At 44.2% G+C, this 27,628-nt stretch overlaps 1 protein-coding gene across 2 annotated transcripts in view; it reads right to left on the reverse strand.

Moving 5' to 3' along the window:
• Positions 1-1,196: 1,196 nt before the first annotated feature.
• Positions 1,197-27,628, reverse strand: part of TOPBP1 (DNA topoisomerase II binding protein 1) — a 248,317-nt gene continuing 221,885 nt past the window's right edge. For both annotated transcript variants that reach the window (XM_029589328.1, XM_029589327.1), the window contains exons 26-28: positions 25,526-25,615; positions 25,108-25,269; positions 1,197-2,024 (exon numbers count right to left, since the gene is read on the reverse strand). In XM_029589328.1, the coding sequence (XP_029445188.1) occupies positions 1,881-2,024; positions 25,108-25,269; positions 25,526-25,615 (396 nt within the window). In that variant the 3' untranslated portion in view covers positions 1,197-1,880. The remainder of the gene's footprint in view (positions 2,025-25,107; positions 25,270-25,525; positions 25,616-27,628) is intronic.

The raw sequence follows: 27,628 nt of genomic DNA on the forward strand, positions 1-27,628 counted from the left end.
AGGTGGTGTAAACCCATGCATCTGGACTCATCTAGCAGGATGAGTCGCAAATATTTTTAAAAGTGCGTTATAATAGAGCAGTTCTGGATGAACCACACCAGCTGAGTTCTAAAAGAAACATACAAACCTGACAGCAGACAAAGTTCGTTTGGCCCATCTAGTCTGCCCATTCATCCAATTAATTTAGCATTATAATTCTCATCACTTCTTTAGAGATGTCCTGTATTTATCCCATGCTTTCTTGAATTCAGATACTGTTTTTTGTCTCCACCACTTCCACTGGGAGGCTGTTCCACACATCCACCACCCTCTCTGTAAAGAAATATTTCTTAAGATTACTCCTGAATCTATCCCTTTTCAACCTCGTTCTAGAGCTTCCTTTCCATTGAAAAAGGCTCACCTCCTGTGCATGGAAACCTTCGAGATATTTGATTGTATCTATCATATCTCCCCTATCTCCCCTTTCCTCTAGGGTATACATGTTTGGATCTTTAAGTCTACCCCATATGCTTTAAAACGAAGACCACTGACCATTTTAGTAGCCACCCTCTAGACAGACTCCATCCTGTTTATATCCTTTTGAAGGTGTGGTTTCCAGAACTGTACACAGTATTCCAAGTGAGGTCTCACCAGGGGCAATATCACCTCCCTTTTTCTGCTGACCATTCCTCTCCCTATGCAGCCTAGCATCTTTTGGCTTTTACCGTCACTTTATCCACCTGTTTGGCCTCCTTAAGATCATCAGATATAATTACCCCCAGATTTTAATCTTACTTTGTGCTTAAAAGAATATCTCAGATACTGTATCTTTCCCTTGGGTGTTTGCAACCTAAATGCATTACTCTGCATTTTTTTAGCATTGAATCTTAGGTGCCAGACCTCAGACAATTCCTCAAGCTTCGCTAGATCCCTCCTCATGTTTTCCACTCCTTTCTTGGTTGTCTACTCTATTAAAGATTTTGGTATCATCGGCAAAAAAGACAAACATTTCATAATCTGGGATGGGGGAGAAAGTGGTTTGAGAGAATGTTTTTTCCTCAAATACTAACCAAGCTATCCCTTTACAGGAGTAATTTATTTTGTGCTATTCATCCAGAGAGGAAAATTTCATTATGTGTAGTGCATAGATCAATAAACATAAAATTAGCAAATGATACGTGAACAAGAAGAGAAGAATGAGAAAGCTGCTTTCACAATGTCCTTATTTAATTTTTTTAATTTTACTAAATGTTTTGTTAAAAAAAATAAAAGAACTCTCGTATAAAAAGCTGCAATTCCATGAAGGACATAAACCACAATCGTCCAGAACCCAGCTTTTTGGATAGCATTCACAACAGCAACACCTAGGGGCCAGGTCCCAGGAAGAGCCATACTCCGTTAGCCCTTATCAAAGACAATGTCTGGGCTGTGTTGTAAAAGGGCAGAATCTCTGTATATCTGCGAAGGAAGGCTCCTTACAACATCACCCAGAGGAGAGGCCGATTCCGACTGATCAGGAAGACTGAAGAAACAAGATGAAATGGTCCTCACCAGACCATGAACAATGTCACTCCAAATAAAAACCTGCCTCTGAAACAGCAGTTCTTGCATCAACTTAGGAAAATGTGTTCAAAAGATATTGTTTAAACAAGATTTTCAGAACTGTTACACAAATGGCCTAAACCACTTGAAAGGTAAGGATGCAAGCAGTCCTGCTCACCTATGCCCACCATGTGGAACAGAGTTTCCTACAAACTGCAGTTTTGTAGTTACTATATCATGTTTTTCCTCAGGTAATTGAAGGATTGTGAAATTCCAGCCTTTTAGTAAATGGTTGCCCATTATTTATTCTCTTTCTAAACAAATATTAAATTCAGATATGTCTGATGTTCAGATCCCTTTCAGTGCATTCTGGGTCGCTTTATTTCCTTTGTCTCTCCAAAGGTTTTTCTCTTGCAAGATGATCCTGGTGCAGGCTCCCTTCTGTTCTGAAGATAAGGAACAGCTTCTGGCAGACAGAAGCCATCCATAGGAGGGGGAGGTTCCTGGGGGAGGGGAGAAAAGGCAATTTGGATGGTTTAATTATGGCTGTAACAACGAATATGTCAAACAATCATAATCTGCAAATGAGAATTGTTTTAAAGCCCAGCTCAGTTACCACCACAGTCCCAGTTTCCAGTGATGTTCTGGGGTTAATTCTTCCAGAATAAAAAAAATGTATAATCAAAGTTCCTGAAATTCCATGGCAATTATATGGCACTGTTGCATATATTTGTATCATTTTGCATATTAAACAATACAAATGTATTTGAGTGAATAAAGTTGTTTTTCAACCTTGCTCATGCACCTTTAGAATTTACTTTGTTTTTGGGGGGTTTTACAGGTGGGGGGACCTCAGGTATCAGTGTGGGGCAGGGAGAATGTAGGAGGAATGTTTTGAGATGAGGGGAGGATGGGAAGGGAAGGGAGAGAAGGAAGCTGGGGAAAGGGAGGTTCTGGGAGACGGGAAAGGCTCTAGGGTGCAGACGGGGAAACTCTCTCTTGACCTTGGTCCTACTCCCCCTATAATCCCACTCATGGGTCATCTTTCACTCCATTCCTCTCTCCTCCCAAGAGGAGCATCACCATTCACATCCTCAATTCTCTCTTCCCCCCCCCCCCCCCCCCCACTGATCCCCATACAGTCCTTTACCCCTCTCAAGCTAATTCCCCTTTCCCTCCACCCACTCAATTTTCCAATTGATCCCCTTGCATCCCTAGAGCTAATCCTCTCTTATTGCTCTCCCCTGATTCCCCCAGCCACTCTCATCCTTGCTCCCTTCTTTTCAATCCCCATGCTGATCAGGGCCAGCACGATTAGAAGAGCAGTAGTGCCATAGGCTACATCCTGCCTCTCTGCTACCGCATGCTCTGAACCACATGGTTCAAAGTGCCAATCAGGCCCCGATATTTGTGAGACCCTTTTATGAGCTATGTGCTTGTAATGCCTGTTTTTAGCTGTTTTGTTGTTCATGTGTAGCCAATTTGATCTGTAAGCCAATCATATAAATAAAATAAAATAAAAAAGTGCTAATCAGGCTCCAACCAGCAGAAGACAATCCGAAGTTTGATTATTGTTCTCCTCCTCTTCTGGCTCAGATCAGCATAGGGGGAGGAGCAAGGGGACTGAAAGGCGTAACCATGTGCATGCATCTGGGTAACTCAGCCCCTGGCCTCCTGTGATTTCACCAGGGCTGTCCAATTCTACAGCAAGGGAGAGATTTTTGTGGCCCTTGCTGCTGCCTGGCAGGAGACCAGGGGTCCTGGTTGTTACAAACTAAAGTCTATTGCAACTTTTTTTTTTTTAAACAATTTTCTTATCTTGTAGCTATTAGCATTAACTCTGTTAAAGTACATGACCTGTTTCCTGTGTATGTCAGCTTATTAACAAAACCTCTGCATCTGCCAGCTGTGGTCATGGATTAATGACAGAATAGGTCCCCCATTCAGTGTCCCCTTGCAACTCCATCCATCATTCCCCAACCTACCAACTCTAGTTGCCTAACTTATCTAAATTAATGACTTCATTGTATTTATGAACTAAAATGTTATATGCTTGTTCTGCCCTAAGATACCAATACATACCGTATTGTCTTTAGAATGGGATTATAAAACAGCTCAGAGAATCTGATTCACACCTAGCTAGAGAATCATATGGGTGCAGGGTACGGGGATCCACATTTTTAAAACTATATTTTTTGGCTAAGAAGCTATAACATTTAGCTGTCTTAGCATAAATGTACACATTAAGATGTAAGGTCTCATGGAATATAAAAAAGAACTTAAAAGGGTAATAAGAATCACTTTGAGACGATATAAAAGTTTTCAGTTGTGCTGTTTCTTGCATTGCATATTCCTTCTTAATTTTACATACTTCCCTGTTTTATTATCCTCTGACTTCCCAGGAACTTTACCATTGCATCTGTTGTTTTTTACTCTTGTTATATTTTTTGTCACTATTAGAGTGACATAAATTCCTCCTGCCTCTCAAACTGATGTACACACACACACACGTATGTCTGGCTCATGCCTCACCATCTGCAGTGTGTGAATGTTATAATGACCCTGTTATGTCTAATCGCTTGAAGCAGCAGTGCTGCTACTTGTAGCAAAATTCAAATTTACTCCAAGAGTCCTTACGATAGCACAGCTGAAGAACACGTGTAGTCTTTTCTAAAACAGTCCTGTTTTGGAGAGTCAGTGGGAAAAATATGGTGCAGAACCGATGACTATGAAAGAGTGCTGCGTAAGAAATTCAGGTTAGAGCTTGAGACCCATCATCTGCTCACTGTGCTGGTTGGGATTTACTGCACAGGTATTAGAAACAGTTCCTGAGGGGAGGGAATCCCAGCTGTTGTGTAATTTACAAGCTGAATTCAGGGTGCCTGTGGATCAACTTCTGAAGGGAGCCATGGCTCCCATACGAGGATGAATGCTGTGACAGCCATACAGAGAGAAGGGAGGGACTAAACAGAGAGAGAGAGAGAGAAAAATGTCCCCCTCTGAGGAGGCATGAAAGAAGATCCCTGGCGTGGCAGACATGGACCCTTCCCCTTCTCGACCACAATGACCCTGCAAACTACAGGCCCATATCCAATCTCCCTTTCTTATCTAAAATCATGGAGAAAGTGGTTAACACACGACTCACCGATTTCATAGAAGAAAACAATATTCTTCATCCTGCACAATATGGTTTTCGTAAAGATCGTAGTACCGAAAAACTTCTACTTGCCATAACGGACACCATCCTCAAAGGCATGGACCACAGCCAATCATACATACTTGCCCTTCTTGATATTTCAGCCGCCTTTGATACCGTGAACCATCAAATCCTAATATCACGCTTAGCAGAGATAGGAATCTCAAACACAGCCCTAGCTTGGTTCTCCTCATACCTCGACCACCGAAAGTACTTAGTCAAGCTTGATAATATTGAATCCGCTCACATTCCCCTTACACAAGGCGTTCCCCAAGGCTCCTCTCTATCCTCCACCCTTTTCAATATATACTTACTCCCACTATGCCACCTCCTCTCTAAACTTGGACTAAAATTCTTCTTATATGCAGACGACGTCCAAATACTCATTCCCATCCAGAAATCCATCAATGAAACCCTTCAGTACTGGGAATCTTGTCTGACATCCATCAATTCCCTCCTCTCCAATTTACACCTAGCACTCAATGCCTCTAAAACTGAAATCCTTATCATAGCAAATCAACCAATCGATTCAATCCATCAAATGATTCAAAACGCCTCACAAACTCACACACTACCTCCCAGTGTCAGAGATCTAGGAGTCTCCCTAGACAATCAACTAAGCTTCAAATCCCACATTAATTCACTACTAAAAGGGGGCTTCTATAAACTTCAAATCCTCAAAAAACTGAAGCCCCTCCTCCACGCCCACGACTTCCGTACTGTGATGCAAACCACTATACTATCCAAACTCGACTATTGCAACTCCCTCCTCTTAGGCCTACCAGCATCCACCATTAAACCCCTCCAAATCCTCCAAAACACCATGGCAAGAATCTTAACAAACACCAGAAAAACAGACCATATCACTCCCATACTCCAGGACCTCCATTGGCTCCCCATCGCCTTCCGTTCCCAGTACAAAACACTCACCATCCTCCATAACACGCTATACAATAACAATTCACCCTGGCTTGAAAATATGCCAAAATTCCGTCAAGCTAATCGCCCCACGAGAAACTCCCTTGCTGGCACTCTCCAAATCCCCTCACTGAAAATTGGGCACCTTACCAATACCAGGGATAGAGCCTTCTCCATTGTGGGCCCCACCCTCTGGAATTCCCTCCCCGTCAAACTCCGCCTAGAACCATCCCTGAGCCACTTCAAAAAAGGAATCAAAACATGGCTCTTTAGACAGGCATACCCCAACTCCTCTCAATCCTAATTTTGTCCTACGAACCACCTCAGCTCTCGCTCAGCCTTTATACCACCTCCCTGTCCTCCCACTCTCCTTCCCTTGCACTCTTAGCCCCCTAATACCCCTAATACCCCTAATACCTAATACCTCCTAATACACTCCTAATACACTCCTAGCCCCCTAATACCCCCCAATACCCCTCCCTCTCACCCCCTAGTAACCCCTCCCTCAAAGTACCCGTGCCTTACTGTACCCCTTTTTCACTTTACCCCACCCGCCCCTCTCCCCCTGCTCCCTCCCTACTTTCTCCCCCCCCTCTAGCTTTTAACTATACATATGTGCACTTGCCTCCCCTTACTGTAAATAAGCCCACACATGTCAATTTCTCAAGTGTACATGCCTCGTTTAATTTGTATATAAGTTCCTTTGCATACTTAACCCTAACTTGAATGCAAAAGTTGTAATTCTGCTGTTAACTCTCTCTTCCTTGGTATTTTGTATTACCCAGTTAGCCCCTCCCTTGTTCTTTGTAATTTCCTTTCTCAGTTGACTGTAAACCGACATGATGTGTCCTACGAATGCCGGTATAAAAAAGTGTTAAAATAAATAAATAAATAAATAATGGCAGTGAGCAAAGTTGGGGCAGCTTCCAACTGAAAAAGCATCTTTGGAAAATGGTGAGGCAGGCCAGAGACAAGATTCCTGTCAAATGAATTAGAAAATAAAATGAGTGGCAGGCCCAGTTCCCCTTTACCCTTTCAGCACTTCTGAAGCGGCACCTAACTGGTAATCTGGGGTATGAGGAAAAGAAGAGGAAGAGAGAAACTAGGGTTCTGCCTGCAAGGTCCCACTTAATTCTGGAGAAACTTTTTTTTTTTTTTTTTTTAACTGGACTGTTTTAGGAAAAGAAACTCACATGCTGGCAGCTCTCACTCTTATGGTAGTAAAAGCTCCTCTACATACACAAATTCTGAAGTAGGAAGCACTGGTGATTTAATTAGAGAAAAAAAATCAACTTTTCCAGTTCTCTGGTTGCAGGGATTAAGGTTTTTCTACAGCTAATGCTTTTGGCAATTGTGCTAGAGGCAGAACATAATATTTTAAATTCTAATCCTTACATTCAAGGTGATGAAGGGTATCAAACCCCCCCCCCCCCACCCCAATTTAAACTTACCTGTTAATTTCAAGTCTTTTATTCCTGCCACATGGGCTATATCCTCCTGCCAGCAGATGGAGACAGAGAAAAAAAAGCTCAAAGCTGACTTCACTCCCCCATAGGGATCTTGTGCCGCCTTTGGCCCTTAGGTATTCTATATCAAAGCTAAGACAATCAAAGGCAATTGTTTGTTTTGATTTCCAAATCACCACCACACTCAAAACCTGATGCAGCCAAAAAACTTCACTCCATGCTCATTAACCCAGGAATAAGATAACCCCTACACCAAGACCACAATTAGGCCAACCAATTTCAGAGTGGGCAACTATGCACTCACTGTTAGTTTTCTGAATCTGCTATACTGAGAGACCTTGATCACCTTGACTTTCTGGGGGTGGAGGGAGGCAGGCTCTGGCAGCTCTAAGGTGAAGGAAATTAATAGGTAAGTTTAAATTTCACCTTACCATCCATGCCACACCAATCTAGACATGTGGGACAAAGCTAAGCTCCAATCAGACCGGGCAGGAGGAAGCCATGATAGCTCTCAGGACTCGTGCACCTAAGCCGGAGCCTCTTCTGGCCTATACACCCACACTGAGGCAATGGAAACAAAAGGTACTGCCCTGCCATTATCTTCAGAAAAGAGATTCTGACACCGCTATGAGAACTCTTTTTCCCTCACTGAGTGGGCTCATCAACCCTCTAAGATCTTCAAATACTTACTAGAGTGGGCCAAAGCGCTCATCTTCTTGATTCCTCTTGGAATCAATGTTTAGAAACCATTGGCTTTAACCGGGCACATAAATAGACCAAAGACCTATCTGAGAAGAAACTGGTCACTTACAAATATCTCAAAGATGACTTTTCTCTCCTGCGACTGAAGAACCGCGCCGCCTTCGCAGACTGACTTGGAACTCTTCCGACTTCGGGTCCCACCGAGAAAGTAATGCCCTCTGCAAGGGTATCATATGAGCAAAGGCCCAAGGGACTAATTCCAGAGTAGATGCCATAGAACCAAGCACTTGCAAGTAATCCCAAACCCGGGGTAGCGGAAGAGACAACAGCCGCTGGATCTGCGCCGTTAACTTGTCGATCTGCTCCTGCGTGAGGAAGACCTTGCCGACCGACGTGTCGAAGCGAGCTCCCAAGAAGTTGAGAACCTGACATGGGACCAATTGGCTCTTGGCAAAATTGATGACCCAACCAAGGGATTGGAGACGGGTCACTACTGAACTAACCGCTGCCCGGCAACAGTCCTCCAACTTCGCGTGGATGAGCTAATCATCCAGATAGGGATGAACCAAAATCCCCTCCCACCTGAGGGCCACAACTACTACTACTACTACCATAACTTTGGTGAAGACGCGGGGAGCTGTCGCCAATCCAAACGGCAGTGCCTGAAACTGATAATGCTCTCCCAGGCCCATGAAACAGAGAAACTGTCGATAATGTTCGCGTATCCCTATGTGAAGATACGCTTCCGTGAGGTCTAAAGAAGCCAAATACTCGCCAGAGTGGACGGCCGCAATGACTGAGCGGAGAGTCTCCATGCGAAACCGGGGAACCCGAAGAGCCTTGTTCACCTTCTTCAGATCCAAGATCGGGCGAGAGGAGCCCTCCTTCTTGGGGACCACGAAATATATGGAGTATCTGCCAGTCCGGCATTCCTCCGGAGGGACCGGGACAATGGCTCCCAGTGCTTTGAACCGGTTCAGGGTTTGAAGCACCGCTGTCCGCTTTGTGCGCGCTCCGCAGGGTGATACCAAAACTTTGTCTATTTTTTTTTTCCAATAAACTTGATGCAGCCAAAGTTATGATTGAGGTATTATACTTCTCAAAGAGAACAAAATCTCTCCTTTCCATTCTTATTAATTTTTTTTTTAAAACAGGATCAGGACCGCAGGTTGTGTCACCCTCATCTGCTAGAATCAGAGAAAATACTGAAGGATCGCAGGTGGTACACCAGACTAAGAGGGGGTGCCTATTAGTTTTTTTCTCTGACTCCATCTACTGGAAGGGATACACAACCCAGCGGTCTGGACTGATCCTGGTACATACAGGGAATATAAATTACTGCAAATAAATAAATAAAATTCAGACACAAGTGAAACACTACTCTCTGAAATGGGAGAGTATCGGATGCAGAGAAACCCTTTCCATTAAAGTACCAAAGGCCACCAAGGAGAGAGATTTCAACAACAAAGAGATGCTATCCTAAGGCACGAGAGGAATGGAGGTCAGAATCTTTCAAAATTAAGCTCAGGCTGCAAGTTGAGAAAACCTCCTGCAGCAGAGGACTGGCTTTCTTGACATCCACAAAGAAAGTATTCTCTCAGAGAGAGCAGCAAGAGGGCTTCAATGAGTGTGTCCTTCACAGCAAACCAGAGCTGGTCTCTGCCCTCTGCAAAATGTACAGGTTATGTCTTCATCTTATTATCTTCTGGTGGAAGATTAAAGAAATGCATCCCTCATAGGGCAACACTGCAGGGGTGGCCAATTTCTGTCCTCAAGAGCCATGGACCAGTCTGGTTTTCAGGATATCCACAAAGAATATGCATGAGGTATATGCCCCAGAACTAAGGTTTACCAGCTTCTGTTTTCTGAACAGCTTCCCCACTGAGGAGGCAATCTCTCCCCTCTGCCTGTTCAGCTATTTTCTCCTCTTCCTGCTCTAGTACTCCTAACATTCCTAAAGCTGAGTTTCTTCCATGTAAGGAACATGGATAGGGCTGGGAAGGGCTCGAGGAGGAATCCAAAGGGGTGCTACCTAAGCAGGACACCCCCTGGGATTTTTTTTTTAACAGGCTGCAGCAATCATCAGGATCACACATTTAATTTGTCCTTACAAGACCCTCAGGGAATCTTTACATGTGTAATGGGGAAGTCAGCAGTTTCTGAAGGCTGTTTCTGCCATTGCTCCGCTAGCACAGAAGGCAGGAGGAGCCTCAACATATCTGCAAGGTTCCCTACTAAAGTAACTCAGTTACACAGAGCTGCACAGGCTCTGCTTTGCCTGAGGGAAAATATGTAGTCCCCATGTAATTTCGGGTTGTTTGACTATTGGAGGGAAGAGGAAAGAGGAGCCTGGAATTCTTAATTTATTATTTATTTTTGGTGCAAAGTGGTGGTTGAATGGTTGCTGATCCTACAAAAACAGGAGCATTAATCAGGCCCCCCATATGCACTAAAATGCTGCCTTCCATCATAGGGGCCAGGGCATGATATGGAGAATGCACCCAGTTCTGTCTTTTCATGGGGTGCTAACTCTCTGTGGAATGCATCCCCTGCCTGGCACCTGCCTACTCACAAGCCAAGCAGATTGCATCAGCTGACACACTGAGCAGCCGTGACTTACTTGTGGCACTGAGCCTCCCTTTTTTTCATACCAGAAGCAAGTGAAGGGAGACAGGGGGTATGATCTCCTCAAACTTCCTGACCAAGTCCAAATCTAATAGCATCTTAGGAGACTAGGAGGCAGCCCATACACCATAAAATTGAGATGTGTCCCCTGATCTGTACAATTGAAGAACATACCCATAGATCTTCACTGAGAACTTTTAAGCCCTCCTGAAACAGAAGTTGCACTGTTTCCACTGCACCTCCAACTCCCTCAAGAGGATTGAGACTTGTTACTATATTGCCTCTATAATAAGGAACTCTTTTCTGGGTGATATCCCCTAGACCCGTGGAACTTAGGTCTGATGGGAAATGCTTTATGCATGACTTGGGCTTGTACTCAGATAACCTCTCAGTCTTTGACTCACCGAGATGCTTAACCAAGTTCTCCAAATCCTCTCCAAAAAGAAGCTTTCCCCTTAGAGGCAAGTTTCCCAGCTGAGATTTTGACCAAACATCCACCTCCCAATTAGGGAGTCACAACAAACATGCAGCCACCACTGATGAGACCATGATTCTAGCGGAAGTACGAATCAAATCATACAAGGTGTCTGCTATAAAGGCGATGCCAGCTTCCAGATGTTCTGCCTCTCGTTCAGAAACACTATTCGCTGAGCCAGAAATTGGAAATTCTGCTGAACCCAGCATAAGCACACAGTAGAACAGACAATAGCCTTGAGAGATAGGTCGGCAACTTCAAAAGCCTTCTTGAGGTGCACTTCTCTCTTCCTATGCTGAGATATAGAGTTGCTTACCTGTAACAGGTGTTCTCCTTTGACAGCAGGATGTTAGTCCTCACACATGGGTGACATCATCAGATGGAGCCCAGCACGGAAAACTTATGTCAAAGTATCCAGAAATTTGACTGGGAGCATGCCCAGCATGCCCTATACCACGCATCCATGCGGGGGTCTCTCTTCAGTCTTGTAACACAGAATTACAATAAAAAATAAAATAAAAAATAGGAGAAACCCAACTCTGCGGGGTGGCGGGTGGGTTTCATGAGGACTAAAATCCTGCTGTCCTAGGAGAACACCTGTTACAGGTAAGCAATTTTGTTTTCTTCTAGGACAAACAGGATGGTAGTCCTCACATATGGGTGAATCCCTAGTTACAGGCTGCTCCCCAACACAAAAGAGGACCAACAGACACCAACCAGGTGTCAATGGGCACAACAACCACAGTACTGTTGGTAATAGAGGGGGAGACAGCCTGATCCAAACAATGGGCCCTAGGAAGGGAGAGTTGGGTTCTACACCTCAAAGAGATTCTGAAAGAGAGACTGGCCGAACCTACTGTCAGGTCGGTCATCTCTATCCAGACAATAGTGAGATGTGAATGTCTGGAGAGAACTCCTCGTTGCAGCTTTGCAGATCTCCGCCACGGAACTGCTCGCAAGTGAACCACTAACATTGCTATAGCTCTGATGGAATGAGCCTGGACATGACCTCAAGATGCAGTTCCACCTGGACATAACAGAAGGAGATGCAATCTGCTAGCTAACTAGATATTTTCTGTTTGACAATGGCAACTCCCAATCTATTCCTGTCAAAAGAAATGAAAAATCGGGTGGACTGTCTATGGGCTTCTGTCCATTCCAGGTGCACTGCTAATTCGTCTTGGTGTGAATGGGGCCTGGGAAAGAATGTTGACAGGACGATTTATTGGTTAAGATGGAAATCAGACACCACTTTAGGCAAGAACTTAGGATGCGTACACAAGACCATCCTGTTGTGACAAAACTTGGTGTTAGGTGTATATGTCCTGGAGCTCGCTGACCATGCACACTTAAGTGCCCACCATCAAAAATATGACCTTCCAGGTCAGGTACTTTAGGTCGCAGGTGTGCAGCAGCTCAAAAGGAGCTTTCATCATCTGAGCTAGCACCATGTTGAGGTCCCAAGACACAGTGGGAGGCTTTAGGGGAGGCTTCAACTGAAGCAGGCCCCGCATGAAACATACAACTATAGGCTGTATAGAGATGGGCGTACCATTTACATCATGGTGGTATGTGCCAATTGCACTCAGATAAGCTCTAATGCAGTTGGTTTTATGCCAGCCTCCGATAGGTGCAGAAGGTAATCAATCAGTTTTTGTGTGGAGCAGGAGAAAAGATCTAGAGCCTTTTGCTCACACCAAATGGAAAACCTCCTCCACTTCAGTCCGTAGGACTTTCTAATAGAAGGCTTTCTAGAAGCCACCAGGACCCGAGACACATCTTCGGAAAGATCAAGCGGCTGCAGGATCAGCCTCTCAATATCCAGGCTGTGAGTGACAGGGCCTGGAGGTTGGTATGCCGCAGCCTGCCATGATCCTGCGTAATGAGATCTGGTAAGTCCCCAGACTGATTGATTTCTGGAAGGACAACTCCTGAAGGAGCGGAAACCAGGCCTGTCTTGGCCAATGAGGGACTATGAGGATCATAGTCCCTCAGTCCTCTTGAAACTTCAGGACAGTCTTTGTTACTAGAGGAATCGTAGGATACATGTACAGAAGACACTTGCCTCAATGGCGGGCAAAGGTGTCCGAGGCTGGTTTATTTATTTATTTGCAGTTTTTATATACCGACATTTGTTTAGTAACCTCACATCGGTTCACAATTAACAGAAACATTGCAGCTGTGCCAAATAGAACGAACAAGTGCAACAGTGCTTTACAATAAACAATAAACATTTACAATAAACTTGTTAACGAACATATGCAATAGTGCTTTACAATAAACTTGTTAACTGGGGGGGGGAGGGGAGAGAACAGTGGAAGAATGAAAGGGAAAAATAATATAGAGGTACAAAGCAAATTGTTATCTCACTGAATTTATAAGTCTATAAATAAATAGAATGAATTTTATAAAACACAATTGGAAAAGAGAAACGCTGGGTATGAGAGAAAGAAATCGGATAGAAGTCTTATATACAATTGATATACAATCGATATGAATAATTGCCAACAAAAAGTTAGGTGTGGTGAGAAAGAAATAGGGGATGTACATTTAAGTACATTAGTGGGCAAGGCTGTAGGAGTAAGGGAGAGAGGAGAGCGTAAGGGTTAAGTATAAGCCTGTAGGAAAAGCCATGTTTTCAGTTTTTGCTTAAATTTTATTGGGCATGTTTCTTGCCGTAACTCCGGTGTCATATTGTTCCAACAGTTCGGTCCGGCTATGGTTATCGCACGCTTCCTAGTTGACTCAAGAGTGGTGGTTTTATGTGTGGGGGTGTGTAGGGTGGCTGCATGTTGTGTTCTAGGGGTTCTAGAGTGTTTGTGGAAGTAAAGTTCATTATTGAACCGTGTCATGTTTTCATTGTGTAGGGTCTTGTGTATTAGAGATAAGGTTTTGAACATGATTCTCTGCGCAATGGGGAGCCAGTGCAGATCTCTGAGTATGGGAGTAATATGTTCCGATTTTCTGGTGTTGGTGAGAATGCGTGCTGCTGCATTCTGAAGCATTTGTAGTGGTAGAATGGTAGTTTTGGGTAGGCCTAGGAGAAGGGCATTACAATAATCAACTTTCGAAAAAATGAGGGATTGCAGTACAGTACGGAAATCGTGTTGGTAGAGTAATGGTCTTAATTTTTTTAAGTGTGTAGTTTGAAGAACCCATCTTTAATAATGTTGATATGTTTTTTAAAAAGCAGGTTTGATATGTTTTTTAAAAAGAGGTTTGCCATCTGACCTGTACAGGGAGCAGAACTGAGTCACCTTCCTGTTGCAGCAGGATGCGAAAAAGTCCACATCTGGGCTTCCCCAGAGATGGAAGATCTGATTCATCACCCCCTAATCCAGCAGCCACTCGTGAGGCCTAAAGGCCCAACTCAGTCTGTCCGCTAAAAGTGTTCTTGGTGCCAGCCAGATAAATGGCCCAGAGCACCATCCTAGGACAGAGCCCAGGACCAGATCTGGACCACTTCCTGACACAGGAAGTACGACCCTGTGCCTCCCTGCTTGTTGACATATCACATTGCTACTTGATGGTCTGTCTGGATCAGGACAATTTTGCTGGACAGCAGCTCTTTGAAAGCCCATAGGTTGTACCTGATCGCCCGGAACTCCAGGAAGTTCATTTGACATTGTACTTCCTGGGTGGACCATAGGCCCTGGGTGCGGAGCCCATCTACATGAGCACCCCATCCCTGATTGGACACATCCCTGGTAAGGACAATTTGGGTACAGGGAGTTTGGAAAGATATTCCCTGCTCCAAATTTGAGAGAACCCGCCACCAGGGACAAGGAATCCCAGACAGAGTGATGTGGATGCGAGCCTGGAGGTCCTAGGTGGCTTAGCACCACTGCAACCTCAAGGTTCATTGGGCTCTGCGCATGTGTAAACTTGCCAAGGGAGTAACGTGGATGATGGCGGCCATGTGGCCCAATAGCCTCAACAATAGCCGAGCTGATACCTGCTGGCTCTGTTCAATCACCTCTGTTATGGACGCCAAAATGAACGCCCTTGGAGTGCGGCAGAAAGGCTTTTGCCTTATCCATGTCTAGCAGGGCTCCTATGAAGTCTAACTGAGGTGATGGGCTGAGATGGGACATCGGGTAGTTGATGACGAAACCTAGTGACTCCAACACCCAGATGGTCAAGTGCAAGGACCAATCTGCCCCTGCCTGAGAGGTGCTCTTGACCTGCCAATTGTCCAGACAGGGGAAAACATGCACTTCCAATCTGCGGAGGTGCGCTCCCCACTATGGCCAGGCACTTTGTAAAGACATGTAGGGCCAAAGCTAGCCTGAACGGCAACACTCTGTACTGGAAGTGCTATTTTCCCACCACAAATCTGAGACTCTTCTTGTGACCTGGAAAGGTCTCAATGTGCGTACACATCCTTTAAATTGAGAGAACATAGCTAGTCCCCTTTTTGCAGCAGGGGAATCAAGGTGTCCTGGGAAACCATCTTGAACTTTTCTCTTTTTAGAAACTTGCTCAAGGCCCTCAGGTCTTGGATGGGATGGAGTCTCCCTGTTCTCTTTTGAATTAAGAAGTACCGGGAGTAGAATCCCTGCCCCCTTTGCCTTGGTGGAACAGGGTTGACCACTCCAACCATTAAGAGGGCAGAGAGCTCCCTTAACAGTACTCTTGATGCACTAACTGCCCCCAAAATGGGCACGGAGGAGAATTTAGCAGGACACCCCAATAGATTCAATCGGTACCCCTGACCCACTGGTCAGAGGTTATACTGGGCCACCGATTCACAAAGAACCGTACCTGTCCAGATTCTTGGGTATGGGCAGCTGGCTTATGCTCTCTACAATCTAGTCAAAAACATGTCCCAGGATTTGGCTGGGGCGCAGGTTGGAGCTTGGGAGCTCACTGCTGCCTGAGACGGCCACGAGAGCTCACCTTTGTGAACGGGAGCAAGGGGCCAGAGGATAGTACTTCTTCTGGTGGTAGAAAGACCTCCTCTGACTTAGCCTCGCAGACCTCCTGACTGAGAAGGGCAGATCCAAAGGGCTGGCAGAGAGATGATGGAGGGTGTCATGATGATCCCGCAATTGGATCACCATGTCCCTCACCTTATCTCCGAAGAGATTCTCTCCTGTACATGACAAGACAGCGAGTCTTTCCTGTACCTCCAGTCGGAGATCCGAGGCCCGCAGCCATGCCATTCTGCAGGCGCCAATTTCCGCTGCAGAAACTCTTGCTGTCATCTCAAAAATCATCGTAGGTGGAGCATACCTCATGTTTTCTGCATGCCAGGCCCTGATGCACCAGTGATATGAAGGTGTCCTGCTGCTGTTGAGGCAATCGCTCAGCTGCCTCCTGCACTTGCTTCTAGAGGTTATGAGGGTATTTGCTCACGTAGAGATGGTAGAAGGCAATGCGGGCAATGATCATAGCCCCCTGAAATACCTTCCTCCCAAGAGTGTCCATTGCTCTGTGATCCTTTCCTGGGGGTGTCGAGGCATGGGTCCCGAGAGCGTTTGGCCCGCTTGAGAGCAAATTCGACCACTAACAATTGGTGTGCCAGCTGATGCTTTTCAAATCGGTAGGCCAAAGGGAAATATTATAGAGGTCTATAAAATGAGTGGAGTGGAATGAGTAAACAGTTGGTTTACGATTTCTATATTCTTTATTTAACAGACAGTACATACCATGAAAGTTAATACACATAATGTCAACTGAACAGCTAATAACTCATCTACCCAAAAATCATGGCCAATACAAGATATGGAATACTATAAAACATACTTTTCACTTTAATTGCTTCATCCTAGGCCCTTCACCACCCCTAGATCCTAACTCTCATTGCTTCAAATATTAGCAGTATTTCTTCCAAATTTTGTTATACTTATCCAGTTTTCCTCGAATCAAATATGTAATCTTTTCTATCAAAGCAATTTGTCAGTTCTACCTGGCATTGATATATATTAAGTGCCTCCTTCCAAACCAATGTAATAGTATGCCCGTGCTGCATGGACACAGTGGTTAGTCAATGCTCTATCCAAACCATTAACATTTACCTCCACACCTTAGGGAAAAGCCACTGCTTTTAATCGCATCAGTAGCATGGGATCGTCTTGGTGTTTGGGTACTTGCCAGGTTCTTATGGCCTGGTTTGGCCTCTGTTGGAAACAGCATGCTGGGCTTGATGGACCCTTGATCTGACCCAGCATGGCAATTTCTTATGTTCTTAGCCTGTTGGACTTGGTAAACCCCATCTGCCTTCCTATTTATTTATTTATTTATTTAAAGACTTTTATATACCGAAGATCATGTACTAGTACATATCGCTTTGGTTTACAGATAACCAGCATTAGAATTACCATATACATGGTGTACATAGAACAGTAAACAATCAACAGTGCATAGTTAATAAAAAAGGTATACATTAAATACGGAAATATTATGAATTAGGCATTGGAATTTTTACAGAGAGCAATTAATGAATTAACGAATTAATTAATTAATTAATTAATGGGTATTTACAGGAGGTATCGTGAAGGGTTGCTCCCAAATCCTCAGCAGCAACTCCTTAAAGATCTTGTGTACCGGGATCACCACGATCTCTTTAGGAGCCTCCATAAACTGGAGGATTTCCAGCATTTTGTGCCTGAGATCCTCTTCAGTCATCAAAAGAAATGGGATGGCCTCTGCTTTCGCCCTTACAAATCCTGTGAAGGTCACGTCCTCAGGTGGAGAACTCCTTCATTCCTTTCGAGGAGATAGGTCTGAGGGGAGACCCTCAGAGGCCTCTGAAGAGGATTCTGCAGTGTCATCCTCCCATGGGTCATAAGAGGCCTCATCCTCGCTGTAATCCACAGGGGATGGGGCCCTGAATGCTCAGCCTTCATCCAAAGGCCCAGGCACTGGTGCCAGCCCTGGCAAAGCTGGACAGAGAGCTGTGGGCCTTTATGTCCCCACTGGCCTCAACAGAGCTTCCTCCTCAGAGGAACTGGCGATGAACACCGCATTGGTTGAGGGAAGCATCGATGCCCCGCTGGGCATTGATGGCCTCCCAGGAACCCGCGCCAACTGGGTCTGTAACACACCAATGAGCACATTGAGATACTCCAGCAGAGGTTCCAGCAGGGAGAGCACAGGCACAGATACCGTCAGTGCTACAGGCTCAATGCCCCGCAGAGCCTGATTGACTGCCAGCTGGACTCTGCTCCAACTCCTCCTCGAAAGTTGCTGATGCCAAAACAGACTGGGTGGGAGGAGGGTTAGTCAGATCTTCCTTGGAACCCCGAGGTGGATTGGCGACTGACACCAGGACTGGTGGAGACAGATGCAGACCTGTGGCATCGATGGAAGATGGGAATTCCTCACCGCAGGGTTGCTTCGGGGGCATCACGGCAAATGCCGGAGCTGACCCAAGCCTGGTACCATGCATCAAAGGTGATTGATACTTGTTTCCTCAGATCCCCTCAGTGCTTGGCCCATTCTTTCCCCGGTGCAGAGGTCGATGACAACGAACCTGATGTCCTCAACCTGGAAGAGACCGAGAGGGGCTGGTCCCTGGCACCCCTATCCACCAGTGGCATTGACAGAGCAGATAGCCTTGCCGACATCAATGGTCCATCAGTGCGGATCCATGGTCCTTTGGCATTGATGCCAATGGAGACAGATATTGATGGCACGGACTTTCTCACCCTGAAGAGCTTCTCCATCTTGTTGAGGTGAGCGCGACATCCCTTTGGGGTCATTTGGTTGCGCAAGCACTACCCCCAGACATCATGCGATGCCCCCAGGCAGAAGATACACATCGTGTGGATCCATAATGGACATAGTCCTCGAGCACTGAGGGTATCGACGGAAGCCAGATGAGGCCATGATGATAAGAACTGAAAGGGGCGAAAACAAATACAGTGATGGCAGGCAACAGACATTGGTGGGCACTGAAGTACCACCACCACAGGGGGAACGGAAGTGAAAGAAAACTTACCGAACCACCGAAAAAGCTGACTGGGACACTAGAGGGAACCGGAAAGGGACCAGCACCGAGAAGACGCAAAAAAAACCCGAAAACTATTGGTGGAAAAGTTTTCCAAGCAATTTTTTTGACATAAAGCCATAAGCTCAAATAACCACAAAGTGAAAGCTCTGCGGTAAAATCAAGACTGAAGAAGGACCCCACATGGACATGTGATATAGGGCATGCTGGGCATGCTCAGTATGCCCAGTCAAAGTTCTAGAAATTTTGACATAAGTTTTCCATGCTGGGTTCCATCTCATGTTGTCACCGATGTGTGAGGACTACTATCCATCCTGCTTGCCTGCTTGCCCAAGAAGAACCTTCATAGCCACACATCCTTCCACAGGGATCATTTTTTTATTGAATGTGGAGACCTTAGACAATTTAGGAATGCTAAGGCCTCCTCCTGGAAAGAATACAATTTTGCCATGTCCCTAGTGATCTTCAGCCCAGCCTCCAGAAACTCCCGTTTTGCCGCTACCAGAGCTGTCCTATGAATGGAAAAGTTTCACAAGATCTCTAAGATCATCTAAAATAGGATCTTCCCCTTCCTGCTCAGGATCAGCTGGCTTATCTTTAATATCCAACTCTGCCAGAGCTTGAGTAATCTTAGTGGTCAATTCCTCTCTTTAAATCATTTGACCACTCTAGGATCAACACCTTCCACGACAGGGACCTCCTCTTCCTTTAGGACAACTTTCTTCTCATCCAGTCAACACTTAGCACGAGGGGGAAAGGAGCAAGCACCCAAAGAGGTTACTACTGCCCCAGTACCAGCAGAACTACAGCCCCTTATAAATAAAAAAACCTGTTCAAGGATACTAAAAATTCTGGGGAAAAAGCCTCCTCTGCAGCTTGTGCCAACTATTCATGAAGAGCAAAGCTTCCAGTCCTTTGTTCCTATGCTGCATTCAAACTGCCATCCACTGGAGTGAAAACTGGTAGGTCTATAAAAGATTCTTTGTGATCTCCCTTCACCTTAGGAGCACTTAAAATGGATGCTTCTGCTACTCTGCTCGGATCCCCTACCAATTCAGGATCCACGGCAAGCTGCAATTTACTGGCTGTAGCCTTTTTAACATCCAAGAGGGACTCTCCCTCTCCACCTCTGGTGCAAGACTTGAACAATGCGTGGCCCCCACGTGTGACATTTTTTTCCCCATGTTGCAGGTGCTGCACTGAGGGTAAAGGCAATAAAAACAAGAATTCAGTGCTCACCCATTCTCCTTCCTGTGGCAAAAACCAAATTCAGGCAAAATAGCTACTGCTGAACAACGCCCTTCCTCTGTGCCATTGTTGTGGGTTTTTTGTTTTTTTTTTAATAGAACGGCCCCCTAAAACAGCCCTGCCAGACGAAAAAAAAAGAAAAGTATACTTTCAGGGAGAGAAGCACTGCTGGATCCAGGAAGAGAGCGGCCAAAACGGAGAGCGGAGAGGACCAGGACTGAGGGAGCCAGGCCACTGGCTATTAGACACTCCTCACTGCCAGGATTCAAGCCTCCAAGGGTCACTGACCCCTGCTCATCCAGAAGGATAGCCCCAAATATGAACTGCCCATTTCCAGGTGCAATTCATCCACTAGAACTGCCAACTGCACGTTCAACACCTCTACCATCTACTGAAGATAAAGAATTACTAAGAGACTGCAGTTGATGCACTGAGTTAAGTACTAAGCAAACAGTAAAGCTTTTGGTCTGACTCTATCTACTGGAAGAAGAGAAAAACCCAATTGTCTGGACTGGTCTGGTGGGCGATAAAGAACAGGAATTAGTTCTACTTTATGGATTCTGCCAGGAACCTACAATCTGGAATGGCCACTGTCAGAGACAGGATGCTGGACTTGATGGACCTTGGTCTGACCCAGCATGGCAATTCTTATGTGTTTATGTTTGTTTCAAAAATTCTTTTGGCACTGAAGCCCATGCTGCAAGTGAAGCTTCAATAGCTGAGTAGGAAACAGCTGTATCTTTAAAGGCAGCAGCCACAGACTGCTCCATTGACAAGTTAGCTGTCTGCATTGTGGGACAGAGAGGAAAGTTTTAGCTCCTTTCCTCTTAGCTTCATCTCAAAGATGGTTGTCGTTCTTGCTGTGGCAAGCAACCCATCGTCGGGAACTGAGAGAATGGCTAGCCCCGCTGATGAGATTTGACCTGGAAAAGCAGAATCACCACTCTGATTAACCCTCTCTCCTCCACACAAGCTCTGCAAAGTTTAGATATTCCCCCAGTCTGAAGTTGCTAAACTCTGCAGGCACTGAACAGTATATTTTCATTTCATTTATTAAAATGTATTAATCGCTTAACGCAAATAGGTCTAAGCGATTTACATATAATTCATTCATAAAAATAGATAACAAACGTACAAGTAAAAAACAATCAAACAAATTTAAACCTTAAATAAAATTTTCATAAAGAAAGTCTTACTGGTGCATTAAGGGAAGGCTTGCTTCAGCAAAAAGCTTTTTAAAAAAAAGTCTAAATTTTTTAAGGGAGTCTTCTAACTGGAGTTCCATAGGCAGAGAGTTCCAGAGGGTTGGTGCAGCAACGGAGAAGGCCGATTCTCGTGTGACGGTGAGGCGGGCATGGCGAGCAAATGGAACATCAAGGAAGCCTTGTTGAGATGATCTCAACTCTCGAGAGGGTTTATATATTTTCAATAATGCATTGGACCAGGAACAGGAATGTGAGCTCAACAGTTTGAAAATCGTCATACAGATTTCATAATGAATTCTTTGTTCTATCAGCAACCACTTTAACTTTTCAAGAACAAGGGAGATGGTTTCATAGCATTTGGTACCTTTGATTAATCTAGCGGCTGAGTTGAGAAGAAGTTGTAAGGGATATAATGAATTAGACAGGAGACCAAATAAGAGGCTGCTGCAATATGTCAATAGTCAATATGGGGAAAAATAATTGAATGTACGATGGTAAGGAAATCATGATTATGCAATAAGTAACGTAAGCCAGACAAAAGACAATTTATAGAAGCCACTTTTAATAATGGATTTGATGTGTGGTCGAAATGATAGAATCGAATCAAACCATACACCTAGACTTTTGATCGGAGCATTGGTAGAGAAGGTAATGTTTTCAAATGATATGGTTGGAAGAGGTTGATTTGAATGAGGCCTATGAATTAAGAGAAATTCAGTTTTAGAAATGTTAAGAGTAAGTTTGTTTTTTTGATGGAGCCATTGTTTGATAGATGACAAGCAAAGATGAAGGTGTTCCAGCTTTTTTTTCTCATGTAGGATGTAAACGAATATAGTTTTCTTCTTGCGCTCAGCTGATGGAGCTATGGCTCTCCCTGCACCACGTGACTAAAAAATACATCACCGCAGGAGGGAGAAGGGATGTGAAGTGCCTGACTCACTCAGTGGTTTAGCTCCGAAAACTGCTGCTGTTCTGCCCTTCTTTTCAATTTTTTACTTTTTTTTTTTTTTTAACTTTATCATTCTCTACAGGGCAAATTAAGGACTTTGTTTTTGGTTTTTTTAAATATTTGCTTGTGATAAGAAGATTCCCTAATAAGAGAATCAAAGATGAAGGGGGTGGAGGTGGGGAGGAAGAGAAAGGCTAGTCATAGATCTAGTTTGAAGCCCAATCAGGTCAAACTGGAAACCCCATGGCCCAGGGCTATGCTCAACTGAGGGAGGAAGTCCAAGTTTTTTCACTTTAGGAAATGCCCTTCATTTTGAATTCCTCTTTATCCAGCCTAACTAGGCCTGAGTTCACAATACAGGATATGCTTGCCTACCACCTGCTGGAGACAGAGAATACTGGCAGGCTGAGGTCAGCATGGGATTCTAATAAAGGGTGACATCAACAAATCTGTTGATCTCTGTCTCCATCTGCTGGTTGGTGGGCATAATCCATTCGTCTGGACTCAATGAAGAGGAAAGTGGAGTTTAAAAGAGATCTGGACAAGTTCCTGAAGGCAAAGCCCATAATACATTATTAGCCAAGTAGATTAAACATAGTTACTGCTTTCCCAGGGAGCGAGTAACAGGAAATAGGTCTACTTTCTGGGATCTGCTAGGTAATTGTGACCCATTCTGGCCACTGTTGGAGATAGGATGTTGGTCTTGATGGACCTCGGTCTGATCCAGCATGGAATTTCTTATGTTCTTAAATATGTTTCTTAGGGTCAATAGTCTATAGTTTTTAATACACAGAACTGTAGATTTTGCTTGAAAAGTAGAATGGAGAATTCCAATTCCATGCCAGACTTCTAATAATCATTATAAAATTGCATGAATATAAGGCCTCTATTGATTGGTTAAGTCTTAAAAAATAATCTGGAGAGAACCAAGATGGCTACACACTATTGAGAGGTGCTCAGACACCTTCTTCATATTCCACCTTTACTTTGTGATTAAAATGAAGAATTTACCTCTTTTTGATGGGAAAGAGGAAAGGAAGACCCAGAGTGTTCCCCGAAGCTGCGGAGGGAACATTTTGGCAGGGTCTGATGGACCAACATGTGGTGAGGAGCTAGGAATCCCTGCAGGGCTTCCATGGGTCCCCAGCAGAGAGGTGAACCGCTGCCGATGACCCCAGAATTAGATTGATCTTTGTCTCCAGAGCAGAGTCCGGTGCCTCCACAACCTCCTCCCCCCGCGGAAGGTACTGACGCATTCACCACTTTCCCTTTGCACTCGAATGGCAGAGTGCAGTCCGCTATGTCAGCGTCGGGTGGAGTCAGTATGGAGGATTCAACGACAGGAGCTGTGAGTTGGCCGAGAAAGGAGACTGAAGCCGTGCAGAATGCTCCCATAACCAACACAGGGATGGTTATTCTTCCAAAAGACACATCAGAGGTAATTTCTGTTACTTTGATTAAGCCTCCAAATATTACTCTGGACAATATTTGGGAAGCTATAGCTACTTTGACAAAAAGTTTCACTGGCTCTCTCTCAACAACAGGACTTCTCAAATTCTTTGCATAATGTTCAGTTGCAAATGGTGGAAATAAAATCTCAAGTGGACTCAATACAGGCTAAAGAAATTTCAATGCAAAAGTCAGTAGACACTATATCAGTGGGTCATCTTCACTTACAAAATAAAATGGAAAATTTGGAAAACGTCATTAGACATTGTAATTTGAGAGTTTTAAACTTTCCAAAGAAAAGATCTGTTACACCGGTGGAAATGCTACGAAGATATTTAATGAAAACACTGGCAATTAAGGAGAATTTACTTCCTCCTATTTCTAAAGCCTACTATTTGCCAGGACTTAAAGCTCCAAATTTGAATATTACACCAACAGAAGCAGCTCCCACTGATTTATCCCACCTTTCTTCCTTTTTGGAAAGTTCTACTGAAGAGATTGTTTCTTCTTCTACATTAACAGTAACTTTAGCTTTGGATTCAGACTGAGATTTTGTTTTAAAAATGTTTTTTTGCAAAAGGGATGAATTGTTTTTGGGGTTTAAAATCCGTATGTACCCAGATGTGTACAAGATAACACAAACTAAGAGAAAACGTTTCCTACTTATGCATCCTGCTGTTTTGAGTTTGGGAGCATCTTTTTGGTTATATTTCCCTTGTAAGTGTGTTATCAAGTACAGTGGGGTCAAATGTGTTTTCTTTGACTCCGCTCAGTTAAATAATTTCATAAATGATAAAGTTAAGCAGGCCTCGTCTGACCTTACATCCAGTCCTTCGTAATCGACCATTGTAATATATAGGGTTCAGATCTCTTTATGGTGTGACCTTTTTCCTAGAATATTATAATGTATAATTTTCTTCGCTTAATTACATAAACTCCAAAATTGTGGTCTGACATGGAAATATGTTGAGATTGAATGTTTCCATAACATGTATTTCTTTTATATTTTTTTTTGTATTTTCATATTCCGTTTCTTGTCAAGTTTGTATTAACTTGTTATAATCATTGAATAATTATAAAGTATAAAAAAAAAATAATCTGGATGCTAATGTATTTTATTACCATAATATCTAGTGTCTGCTAAACTCCAAATTACCCTTAGAATGTACTGTCTGTGTGAAGTGATCCTTTTTCTGCAGACACTCACTACCATTCAGAAAGGTACCCACAACCCCAAGGACCATATCATAACCGTGTTAGAATACATCAGGGAATTTAGGGACTCCCATCATTTGCAATCTCTACACAAATGCTTTTAGCACAAAGGGGATACAAACAACATTTGTTATCTGAACCCCGTTAAAGCCATGACACTTTGATGTAGTTCTAAACCACTCACCTGCATGAGGTATTCGGCAATGTATTCTGGTTTTAGGCAGTTAACCCCTTGCTCAGCTGCCTCCACCACATTAACCCTGGCATCATCTGGTTTCAGTTTACTGAAGTCAGCAAAAAGGTGGGTAGCTTCTTTAAAAAGGGATGCGTGATGGCCTAGGAGCACCTACAAAAAGAAAGAAACAAATAATTACTAGCATACATCTACCTTCCTTTCCTAAATTGTGAAGTACATAAAATAAGAATGATATTTTTTAGTCAGTACCTGATTCACTAAGGGTTTTTCCCATAGAAACAAGATGGGAGAAAAGACCTAATGAATCTGGCCCTTAGTTGAAAAAGTATAATGCAAAAGAAAATGTGCTTTATTCTGTGACGTATGCATAAAAAATGTATTTTCAAATTACCCAAAACTGACATACCTTTGCTCCACCTGACTGGAGGAGGCGTTTGAATCCTGCTTCTTTGGTTTGGTCAACATTTAAAACCACCTTCCAGCCGTTAAACGCCCCCTGCAAAGGAGGCACAAAGGAAACAATGAGTGCACACACTCAGCATTGAATATTTGGCAGGATACAAAACTCCCAGGCCTTATCCTGTATATCTTGCTACATATATAGCAACATTTCTAAAATGTAGCTACCAGTGCAAATATTTCGGCCACAGCAACTGTAGAATGATAGCAACCGAAGGCACCGGTTCCCTGGCAAAAGGAGAAGCAGTGAGGAGCTGGCTCATGTGGGCTGGAAGCAGGAAGTGATTTGCCACTGTAAATTGGTTCACCCGGCCAGGGACAGAAGAGAACCACTGGCATAACCGGAAAGACTCTTTGGTGATTGAGCTTGGCTCATGTGAGCTAAAAGAAGGCAGCGTGCATGGTGAAAATCTTGCTTATGCGTTGATGGCTGCCAAAAGAGCTAAGAGCAAATTCGGGGGGCGGGGGGGAAGGGGGGAGAGAGAAAGGGGAAGATGTAAGCAAGCAAAAGGAGAGAGAGAGAAGGGCAAAAAGGAGAGGTGAAAAGGGGAGAGGGAGAGAGGAGGCACGGCACTGAACAATGGGTTGCATTAGCAATGAAACTCTCAGGGGGTTCCCATTAACTGGTTCCGGGGTGGGGGGTAGGGGAAATGCCCCTTCAGATCCAAAATTACTTGGTGGGGGGACGGGACCTATGTCCTGAATCCAATGACACTCCCCCTCTGCCTGGAACCCAAGAACTGAAGCTTCCCCCACTCCCTTAGTCCTTCAAGCTTCTCACTTCCTGTATCTTTTTATTTGGTATTTTATTTTAACCAAGTGTCTTAATTTAGTATTTTGGTTCAATTTTTAAATCTTTTATTTATTTTTATGTTCTTATCTCTGTTTCTTAACTACTTTATAAGTCTATTATTACCTTTGCTTCTGGACTTTGTCATTTCTCCTCATCAATCTCCTCCTTGTCTTCTCTCTCCCTCCTCTTGCTTGAGTTGGCGCCTCTGCTCAGTGCCACTCTCCCTGCCACAAATCTATGAGTTGCTTCTGCAATAGGGGGATTGTGGGGGCGCAGGGTGTGGAGTGGAGTGCAGTGATAGGAACAAAGCAAGAGCTCCTGCCATGATGAGCTGATTGTGGCGAGGTGGGGAAGGAATACGACAACAGAAGCAGATCACGAGTTCCCACTATGATGAACTATTTCCAGGGAGGGAAGGGGGTCGGAGGGGAGGTTGGTCTGGCTGCGGGAATGGAGGTTCCTCATCCCTGGGGAAGGAAAAAGGGGAAGGAGAACAAAAAAGGTAAGAGAAAGCAAGGTGAGGGGCTGGGAAGGGGGATGGCTAAGAAGCAAAGAAAAGAGATAGAGGAGTGAGGAGAGGACGAGAGAGAGAAGCATCAGGACAGCGAGAGGAGGATGAAAGAGTGAAGTGGCAGAGCAGCAAGAAGAAAGGGAGCAAGAGGGGGAAAAAGGGGATCAGAGAAGGAGAAAGACGAAGGAGTATTTTGGGTGGCTGCACTCTGAGATCACCAAAAAAAAAAAAAAAAAAATATATATATATATATATATATAAGGAGGAGGGAAATGTGATTCCTGATACTTTCTTAAAATTCCTAAGTGTGAGTTTAGCTGAGTGAATTAGTGATATTTTGTGCTTTTGTGTGTGAAAATCAAATTTCTGTTTAGTGCCTGGCTTCAACTTATCAAGCTACACATGTCTGGGAACACAGCACATCCTGCCTCTGGGGAAGGGAAGCAGCTACCTCAATACTCGATTTTGGGTTAACTGGCACTGCCTGTGGAGTTTCATGTTCCTGATAACTTCAGGTGAGCTTCCATAGATTTTCTCACTAGATCAAAGTCAAGGATGATAGTGTGATCATTAAGAAAAGCAATGAGAAAAGTATGGGGTCGTTTTTGCTCGAGCAATACCTTTAAAATCTACCTGCGTGCACGTCCATTTTGATTGCGCTTCTTTTGGTTATTTTGCTGAGGTGCCAATTTCAATGATGTAGTTTATTATATCAGGTCCCATTGCTAAGGACAACTAAACTGTGT

Source organism: Rhinatrema bivittatum, chromosome 2 (assembly GCF_901001135.1).
Source record: "Rhinatrema bivittatum chromosome 2, aRhiBiv1.1, whole genome shotgun sequence".
Taxonomy (NCBI): Eukaryota; Metazoa; Chordata; class Amphibia; order Gymnophiona; family Rhinatrematidae; genus Rhinatrema; species Rhinatrema bivittatum.